Source organism: Oncorhynchus tshawytscha, unplaced genomic scaffold (assembly GCF_018296145.1).
Source record: "Oncorhynchus tshawytscha isolate Ot180627B unplaced genomic scaffold, Otsh_v2.0 Un_contig_15155_pilon_pilon, whole genome shotgun sequence".
NCBI lineage: Eukaryota > Metazoa > Chordata > Actinopteri > Salmoniformes > Salmonidae > Oncorhynchus > Oncorhynchus tshawytscha.
The window spans coordinates 35,001-45,830 of NW_024608218.1; the positions used below are offsets into that span (position 1 = coordinate 35,001).

Here is a 10,830-nt window from a genome sequence, read left to right on the forward strand (position 1 = left end):
ATACAGCATTATGAGGCTGAATAGGGCTGTATGTAGGACTGTATGTACAGTATACAGCATTATGAGGCTGAATAGGGCTGTATGTAGGGCTGTATGTACAGTATAAAGCATTATAAGGCTGAATAGGGCTGTATGAGGCTGTATATGTACAGTATAAATGGGTTGTTGAGGCTGATTAAGCTTTGAGGCTGAATAGGACTGGGTTGTTGAGGCTGAATAGGACTGGGTTGTTGAGGCTGAATAGGACTGGGTTGTTGAGGCTGACATACATATTATACCCAATAGACGTGTGTGTGTGGGTGTGTGTGTGTGTGTGTGTGTGTGTGTGTGTGTGTGTGTGTGTGTGTGTGTGTGTGTTTATAACTCACTAGTAACCACCAGCTGTGTGTGTGTGTGTGTGTGTGTGTGTGTGTGTGTGTGTGTGTGTGTGTGTGTGTGTGTGTGTGTGTGTGTGTGTGTGTGTGTGTGTGTGTGTGTAGGAGTCCCCCGGCCCGTATAGAGTGGTATAAAGACGCTGTGCCCGTATCCAAGTTGGCCAACCCTCGCTACAAGGTTACCGCGGCAACAGGTCTGACTGTGCGGAGAGTCCAACCAGGAGATGCCGGAATGTTCCAGTGTTTCGCTCGGAACGCTGCCGGAGAGACACAGACACACACACAGCTGGTGGTCACTAGTGAGTTACACACACACACACACACACACACACACACACACACACACACACACACACACACACAGCTGGTGGTCACTAGTGAGTTACACACACACACACACACACACACACACACACACACACACAGCTGGTGGTCACTAGTGAGTTACACACACACACACACACACACACACACACACACACACACACACACAGCTGGTGGTCACTAGTGAGTTACACACACACACACACACACACACACACACACACACAGCTGGTGGTCACACACACACACACACACACACACACACACACACACACACACACACACACACACACACACACAGCTGGTGGTCACTAGTGAGTTACACACACACACACACACACACACACACACACACACACACACACACACACACACACACAGAGAGCTGGTGGTTACTAGTGAGTTACACACACACACACCTGGAGGTTACGAGTGAGTTATACTCTCCTCTGTATTTCTGTGTTGATTATAATCAGAGTTTGAATCCATCTCCCTAGGTGTCACCTCCTCCTTCTCCCTCCTCCCCTCTGATCTCACCGTTACCGTCGGCAACTCGGCTGTGTTCACCTGCGAGACCACTGGAGCCCCCAAACCTGCTGTCAGTTGGAGGAGAGGTACACACACACACACACACACACACTCTGCCACTTCAACCTCCAGCAGAAACCGGGTCCAGGTGTCAAGCCTTGATTAAGTCCACAGATGAAAGCAGTCAGTTGATTGGTCGTCTGTGACCGGAGGCCTCTCAGCCTGCCAGTGTGTTAGTTCACCTCTTTAGTTTTTAATCAGGTCTACTTTTTTTTGTTTGTTTTTATTTTTGTATACTGTATATTTTTTGGGGGTCACCTCTTTGAACGAATACTAATCTACTTGGACTGGCCGACCGAAAGGTCATGACTGAGCCCTGGAGGTAAGGTAAGGTTGCTGTCTCCTGGGCACTTGTACCCCTGACAACATCTCCCTGGGTACATTCTGTCTCTGAATGTTAATGGGCTGAGTGTGTGTGTGTGTGTGTGTGTGTGTGTGTGTGTGTGTGTGTGTGTGTGTGTGTGTGTGTGTGTGTGTGTGTGTGAAGGTTCCCAGCTCTTGGCCAGTGGGACAGTCCAGATTCCCAGGTTCACCCTGCTGGAGTCAGGTGGTCTGCTGGTTGAGCCAATCAGGATGGAGGATTCAGGCGACTACACCTGTACTGCCGCTGGCGCAGACACACACATCAACGCTACGGCCACTCTCACTGTCTGGAGTAAGATACACACACACACACACACACACACACACACACACACACACACACACACACATCAACGCACACGGCCACTCTCACTGTCTGGAGTAAGATACACACACACACACACACACACACACACACACAAAGAGACACAAGCACACACACACACAAAGAGACGCACACAGCTCTCAGTATGGTTTCTAACAAATTAACCAATCAGACAAGCTCAGAACACTGCCCTCATCTCATCGGTCCAATCACATGACCCAGAGCGAAGGGCTCTGTTATTGAGACGGGGTTGGCTGGTTGTGTGGTCAGCTGATGATTGGCTGGTTGTGTGGTCAGCTGATGATTGGCTGGTTGTGTGGTCAGCTGATGATTGGCTGGTTGTGTGGTCAGCTGATGATTGGCTGATGATTGGCTGGTTGTGTGGTCAGCTGATGATTGGCTGGTTGTGTGGTCAGCTGATGATTGGCTGGTTGTGTGGTCAGCTGATTGCTGGTTTGGTCAGCTGATGATTGGCTGGTTGTGTGGTCAGCTGATGAGTTTGGTTTTGGTCAGCTAATAGTAATAATAGATGATTGGTATACTGTCTGTAATGGTACCTAATGGTATACTTAATGGTCAGCTAATGGATGATTGGCTGACCTCCTAATGGTATACTAACTGACCTCCAAATGGAATCTAACTGACCTCCTAATGGTATACTAACTGACCTCCTAATGGTACACTAACTGACCTCCTAATGGTTCACTAACTGACCTCCTAATGGTATACTAACTGACCTCCTAATGGTATACTAACTGACCTGTCTAATGGTATACTAACCAACCTCCTAATGATTCACTAACTGACCTCCTAATGGTTCACTAACTGACCTCCTAATGGTTCACTAACTGATCTCCTAATGGTATACTAACTGACCTCCTAATGGTATACTAACTGACCTCCTAATGGTATACTAACTGACCTCCTAATGGTACACTAACTGACCTCCTAATGGTTCACTAACTGACCTCCTAATGGTATACTAACTGACCTCCTAATGGTATACTAACTGACCTCCTAATGGTATACTAACTGACCTCCTAATGGTACACTAACTGACCTCCTAATGGTTCACTAACTGACCTCCTAATGGTATACTAACTGACCTCCTAATGGTATACTAACTGACCTCCTAATGGTATACTAACTGACACCCTAATGGTATTCTAACTGACACCCTAGTGGTTCACTAACTGACCTCCTACCCAATCACATCTAATGGTATACAAACTGACACCCTAATGGTTCACTAACTGACCTCCTAATGGTATACTAACTGACCTCCTAATGGTTCACTAACTGACCTCCTAATGGTTCACTTACTGAACTCCTATTGGTATACTAACTGACCTCCTAATGGTATACTAACTGACCTCCTAATGGTTCACTAACTGACCTCCTAATGGTATACTAACTGACCTAATGGAATACTAACTGACCTCCTAATGGTATACTAACTGACCTGTCTAATGGTATACTAACTGACCTGTCTAATGGTATACTAACTGACCTCCTAATGGTTCACTAACTGACCTCCTAATGGTATACTAACTGACACCCTAATGGTATACTAACTGACACCCTAATGGTATACCAACTGACCTCCTAATGGTACACTAACTGACCTCCTAATGGTTCACTAACTGACCTCCTAATGGTATACTAACTGACCTCCTAATGGTATACTAACTGACACTCCTAATGGTATACTAACTGACACCCTAATGGTATACTAACTGACACTCTAATGGTATACTAACTGACCTCCTAATGGTATACTAACTGACCTCCTAATGGTATACTAACTGACCTCTAATGGTATACTAACTGACCTGTCTAATGGTATACTAACTGACCTCCTAATGGTTCACTAACTGACCTCCTAATGGTATACTAACTGACACCCTAATGGTATACTAACTGACCACCCTAATGGTATACCAACTGACCTCCTAATGGTTCACTAACTGACCTCCTAATGGTATACTAACTGACCTCCTAATGGTTCACTAACTGACCTCCTAATGGTATACTAACTGACCTCCTAATGGTATACTAACTCCTAATGGTATACTAACTGACACTCTAGTGGTGTGCTAACTGACCTCCTAATGGTACACTAACTGACCTCCTAATGGTATAATAACTGACCTCCTAATGGTATACTAACTGACCTTCGAATGGTACACTAACTGACCTCCTAATGGTTCACTAACTGACCTCCTAATGGTACACTAACTGACCTCCTAATGGTTCACTGAACTGACCTCCTAATGGTACACTAACTGACCTCCTAATGGTACACTAACTGACCTCCTAATGGTACACTAACTGACCTCCTAATGGTTCACTAACTGAACTCCTAATGGTTCACTAACTGACCTCCTATTGGTATACTAACTGACCTCCTAATGGTATACCAACTGACCTCCAAATGGAATACTAACTGACCTCCTAATGGTATACTAACTGACCCCCTAATGGTACACTGACCTCCTAATGGTATACTAACTGACCCCCTAATGGTACACCTTCGAATGGTACACTAACTGACCTCCTAATGGTACACTAACTGACCTCCTAATGGTACACTAACTGACCTCCTAATGGTATACTAACTGACCTTCGAATGGTATACTAACTGACCTCCTAATGGTATACTAACTGACCTGTCTAATGGTATACTAACCAACCTCCTAATGGTTCACTAACTGACCTCCTAATGGTTAACTAACTGACCTCCTAATGGTATACTAACTGACCTCCTAATGGTTCACTAACTGACCTCATAATGGTACACTAACTGACACCCTAATGGTATACTAACTGACCCTAATAGTATACTAACTGACACCCTAGTGGTACACTAACTGACCTCCTAATGGTTCACTAACTGACCTCCTAATGGTATACTAACTGACCTCCTAATGGTTCACTAACTGACCTCCTAATGGTATACTAACTGACCTCATAATGGTACACTAACTGACACCCTAATGGTATACTAACTGACCTCCTAATGGTACACTAACTGACCTCCTAATGGTATACTAACTGACCTTCGAATGGTATACTAACTGACCTCCTAATGGTATACTAACTGACCTGTCTAATGGTATACTAACCAACCTCCTAATGGTTCACTAACTGACCTCCTAATGGTTAACTAACTGACCTCCTAATGGTATACTAACTGACCTCCTAATGGTATACTAACTGACCTCCTAATGGTATACTAACTGACACCCTAATGATATACTAACTGACACCCTAGTGGTTCACTAACTGACCTCCTACCCAATCACATCCAATATTATAGAAACTGACACCCTAATGGTACACTAACTGACCTCCTAATGGTACACTAACTGACCTCCTAATGGTATCACTAACTGACCTCCTAATGGTATACTAACTGACCTAATGGAATACTAACTGACCTCCTAATGGTATACTAACTGACCTGTCTAATGGTATACTAACTGACCTGTCTAATGGTATACTAACTGACCTCCTAATGGTTCACTAACTGACCTCCTAATGGTATACTAACTGACACCCTAATGGTATACTAACTGACACCCTAATGGTATACCAACTGACCTCCTAATGGTACACTAACTGACCTCCTAATTGTTCACTAACTGACCTCCTAATGGTATACTAACTGACCTCCTAATAGTATACTAACTGACACCCTAATGGTATACTAACTGACACCCTAATGGTATACTAACTGACACTCTAGTGGTATACTAACTGACCTCCTAATGGTATACTAACTGACCTCCTAATGGTATACTAACTGACCTGTCTAATGGTATACTAACTGACCTGTCTAATGGTATACTAACTGACCTCCTAATGGTTCACTAACTGACCTCCTAATGGTATACTAACTGACACCCTAATGGTATACTAACTGACACCCTAATGGTATACCAACTGACCTCCTAATGGTTCACTAACTGACCTCCTAATGGTATACTTACTGACCTCCTAATGGTTCACTAACTGACCTCCTAATGGTATACTAACTGACCTCCTAATGGTATACTAACTGACACCCTAATGGTATACTAACTGACACTCTAGTGGTGTGCTAACTGACCTCCTAATGGTACACTAACTGACCTCCTAATGGTATAATAACTGACCTCCTAATGGTATACTAACTGACCTTCGAATGGTACACTAACTGACCTCCTAATGGTTCACTAACTGACCTCCTAATGGTACACTAACTGACCTCCTAATGGTTCATGAACTGACCTCCTAATGGTACACTAACTGACCTCCTAATGGTACACTAACTGACCTCCTAATGGTACACTAACTGACCTCCTAATGGTTCACTAACTGAACTCCTAATGGTTCACTAACTGACCTCCTATTGGTATACTAACTGACCTCCTAATGGTATACCAACTGACCTCCAAATGGAATACTAACTGACCTCCTAATGGTATACTAACTGACCCCTAATGGTACACTGACCTCCTAATGGTATACTAACTGACCCCCTAATGGTACACCTTCGAATGGTACACTAACTGACCTCCTAATGGTACACTAACTGACCTCCTAATGGTACACTAACTGACCTCCTAATGGTATACTAACTGACCTTCGAATGGTATACTAACTGACCTCCTAATGGTATACTAACTGACCTGTCTAATGGTATACTAACCAACCTCCTAATGGTTCACTAACTGACCTCCTAATGGTTAACTAACTGACCTCCTAATGGTATACTAACTGACCTCCTAATGGTTCACTAACTGACCTCATAATGGTACACTAACTGACACCCTAATGGTATACTAACTGTCACCCTAATAGTATACTAACTGACACCCTAGTGGTACACTAACTGACCTCCTAATGGTTCACTAACTGACCTCCTAATGGTATACTAACTGACCTCCTAATGGTTCACTAACTGACCTCCTAATGGTTCACTAACTGACCTCATAATGGTACACTAACTGACACCCTAATGGTATACTAACTGACACCCTAATAGTATACTAACTGACACCCTAGTGGTACACTAACTGACCTCCTAATGGTTCACTAACTGACCTCCTAATGGTATACTAACTGACCTCCTAATGGTTCACTAACTGACCTCCTAATGGTATACTGACTGACCTCCTAATGGTACACTAACTGACCTCCTAATGGTTCACTAACTGACCTCCTAATGGTATACTAACTGACCTCCTAATGGTAAACTAACTGACACCCTAATGGTATACTAACTGACACTCTAGTGGTATACTCCAGCCCAGAGTGGAGGGTAACATGGGTATCTCTGTAGTGTGGAGCAGTACCCCTCCAGCCCAGCCAGACTGACCTCCTAATGGTATACTAACTGACCTGTCTAATGGTATACTAACTGACCTGTCTAATGGTATACTAACTGACCTCCTAATGGTATACTAACTGACACCCTAATGGTATACTAACTGACACCCTAATGGTATACTAACTGACACCCTAGTGGTTCACTAACTGACCTCCTACCCAATCACATCCAATATTATAGAAACTGACACCCTAATGGTACACTAACTGACCTCCTAATGGTACACTAACTGACCTCCTAATGGTATACTAACTGACCTCCTAATGGTACACTAACTGACCTACTAATGATATGCTAACTGACCTCCTAATGGTTCACTAACTGACCTCTTAATGGTATACTAACTGACACCCTAATGGTATACTAACTGACACCCTAGTGGTTCACTAACTGACCTCCTACCCAATCACATCTAATGGTATACAAACTGACACCCTAATGGTATACTAACTGACACCCTAATGGTATACTAACTGACCTGTCTAATGGTATACTAACTGACCTCCTAATGGTTCACTAACTGACCTCTTAATGGTATACTAACTGACACCCTAGTGGTTCACTAACTGACCTCCTACCCAATCACATCTAATGGTATACAAACTGACACCCTAATGGTTCACTAACTGACCTCCTAATGGTATACTAACTGACCTGTCTAATGGTATACTAACTGACCTCCTAATGGTTCACTAACTGACCTCTTAATGGTATACTAACTGACACCCTATTCTGACACAAATAGTGTCCAAACTGAAACTCTAGATTTCGCTTGTAGTCCAAAACCCCAGAAGTGACCTCTGGTTGGTTTGGCCGTCCCTATGGGAGAAATGAATGGAGTTTGAAGAGAGTTGGAATAAACACTGAAAATGAGGTTTGATATCTTCTATGTTTTGTTCTATGAGATAATATCATGATGATGATGACCCCTTAACCTCTGACCTCTCTCTGCAGTTCGTACATTTATCTCCGTCCCGCCGGTGGACCAGAGGGTCATCAAGGGAACCACGGCAACCCTGGATTGTAACGCTACACACGACCCCAGGGTCAACATCAGGTAGGGGAGGGTGTCTGTGTGTTAACATGGTTCTGTATCTCTGTAGTGTGGTGCAGTACCCCTCCAGCCCAGCGGGGGCAGAGTGCCTGTATGTTAACATGGTTCTGTATCTCTGTAGTGTGGTGCAGTACCCCTCCAGCCCAGCGGGGGCAGAGTGTCTGTATGTTAACATGGTTCTGTATCTCTGTAGTGTGGTGCAGTACCCCTCCAGCCCAGCGGGGGCAGAGTGTCTGTATGTTAACATGGTTCTGTATCTCTGTAGTGTGGTGCAGTACCCCTCCAGCCCAGCGGGGGCAGAGTGTCTGTATGTTAACATGGTTCTGTATCTCTGTAGTGTGGTGCAGTACCCCTCCAGCCCAGCGGGGGCAGAGTGTCTGTATGTTAACATGGTTCTGTATCTCTGTAGTGTGGTGCAGTACCCCTCCAGCCCAGCGGGGGCAGAGTGTCTCCATGTTAACATGGTTCTGTATCTCTGTAGTGTGGTGCAGTACCCCTCCAGCCCAGCGGGGGCAGAGTGTCTGTATGTTAACATGGTTCTGTATCTCTGTAGTGTGGTGCAGTACCCCTCCAGCCCAGCAGGGGCAGAGTGTCTGTATGTTAACATGGTTCTGTATCTCTGTAGTTTCCAGTGGCAGCGTGGAGCAGTACCTCTCCAGCCCAGCGGGGGCAGAGTGTCTATATTGTCTGGTTCTCTGACCATCAGCCAGACTTGGTCAGGCGACATAGGAGACTATACCTGCACTGTGACATCACAGGCCGGGAACCAATCACGCTCCGCACGCCTCGAAGTCATGTGAGTTACACACACACACATAACTTGGGACTTCAAACTGCCACACTCTGAATCCCACATTCCCACCCCTTCCCCTCAGGCCTCGCCCCTCCATTTGCGTGTTCACGCATGCCTCCGCCATATGCAATAGTAACTCAAAGCTGAGGGAGAAACAGGAGAGGGAGAGAAGGAGAGGAGAGGAGAGGAGAGAGGGGAGGGAGAAGGAGAGGAGAAGGAGAGGGAGGGGAGGGGAGGAGAGAGAGAGGAGAAGGAGAGGAGAGGGGAGGGAGAAGGAGAGAAGGAGAAGGAAAGGAGAGGAGATAGGGATGAGAGGAGAGGGGAGGAGAAGGGAGAGGAGAGGTAAGGAGAGGAGAGGAGAGGTGAGGGGGATGAGAGGAGATGAGAGGAGAGGAGAGGGAGGGGAGAGGGGAGGGGGGAGAGAGAGAGGAGGAGAAGAGAGTAGAGGGGAGGAGGAGGAGAAGGAGAGTTGGAGGGTAGAGGGGAGGAGAAGAGGAGAAGGATCTCTATAGCTCTCTCTCTCTCTCTCTCCCCTCCCCCCCCCCCTCTCTCTCTCTCTCTCTCTCTCCCCCTCTCTGTCTCTCTCTCTCTCCATCTCTATGTCTCTCTCTCCATTTCTCTATCTCTCTCTCTCTCTCTCTCTCCATCGCCATGTCTCTCTCCATCTCTATGTCTCTCTCTCCATCTCTATGGCTCGCTCTCCATCTCTGTCTCTCTCTCCATCTCTCTGTCCCTCTCTCCATTTCTCTCTCTCTCTCTCTCTCTCTCTCTCTCTCTCTCTCTCTCTCTCTCTCTCTCTCTCTCTCTCTCTATCTCCATGTCTATCTCCATCTCTGTCCCTCTCTCCATCTCTCTGTCCCTCTCTCCATCTCTCTGTCTCTCTCTCCATCTCTCAACCCTCAAATCTGTCTAATATATCACATGCCTTCAGATAATGATCAAATAATAGAAAGTAATATTGTCTTTTCCCCTCTCTCCCTCCCTCCCTCCCTCCCTCTCTCCCTCCCTCTCTCTCTCCCTCCCTCCACCTCCCCTCCCTCCACCTCCCTCTCATCCCCCCTCTCCCTCCCTCCCCCCTCTCTCCCTCCCTCCACCTCCCTCTCACTCCCTCTCTCCCTCCCTCTCTCTCTCCCTCCCTCCACCTCCCCCTCTCTCCCCCTCTCTCTCTCCCTCCCTCCACCTCCCCTCCCCCCCCTCTCTCTCCCTCCCTCCACCTCCCCTCTCTCTCCTCCCCTTTCTCCCCTCCCTCTCCCTCTCATCCCCTCTCCCCCTCCTGTCCCACAGTGAGCTCCCCCACTCCCCCAGATCTCTGTCTGTGTCTCTGAATGATTCAGACAGCCGTTCAGTTCTTCTCTCCTGGGTCAGACCCTTCGATGGAAACTCTCCTCTTCTACACTACATACTGGAGCTGTCTGAGAACAGTGAGTTTCTGCTCTGGGTCTGTTAGTGGTAGAGTGGAGGTCTGTTAGTGGTAGAGTGGAGTTCTGTTAGTGGTAGAGTGGAGGTCTGTTAGAGAGAGGTAGGTAGGAAGACAGAGAACAGTGAGTTTCTGCTCTGGGTCTGTTAGTGGTAGAGTGGAGGTCTGTTAGTGGTAGAGTGGAGGTCTGTTAGTGGTAGAGTGGAGGTCTGTTAGAG

General features: G+C 46.2%; 1 protein-coding gene across 1 annotated transcript in view; it reads left to right on the top strand.

The window, feature by feature from the left end:
* Nucleotides 1–10,616, top strand: part of LOC121843336 (protein sidekick-1-like) — a gene marked incomplete at its 3' end in the record, with an annotated part of 20,785 nt that extends 10,169 nt beyond the window's left edge. Inside the window, exons 4-9 of the mRNA XM_042312952.1 lie at nt 480–673; nt 1,196–1,312; nt 1,774–1,941; nt 8,303–8,405; nt 9,028–9,198; nt 10,480–10,616. Coding sequence (XP_042168886.1) covers nt 607–673; nt 1,196–1,312; nt 1,774–1,941; nt 8,303–8,405; nt 9,028–9,198; nt 10,480–10,616 — 763 coding nt within the window. The remainder of the gene's footprint in view (nt 1–479; nt 674–1,195; nt 1,313–1,773; nt 1,942–8,302; nt 8,406–9,027; nt 9,199–10,479) is intronic.
* Nucleotides 10,617–10,830: the final 214 nt, after the last annotated feature.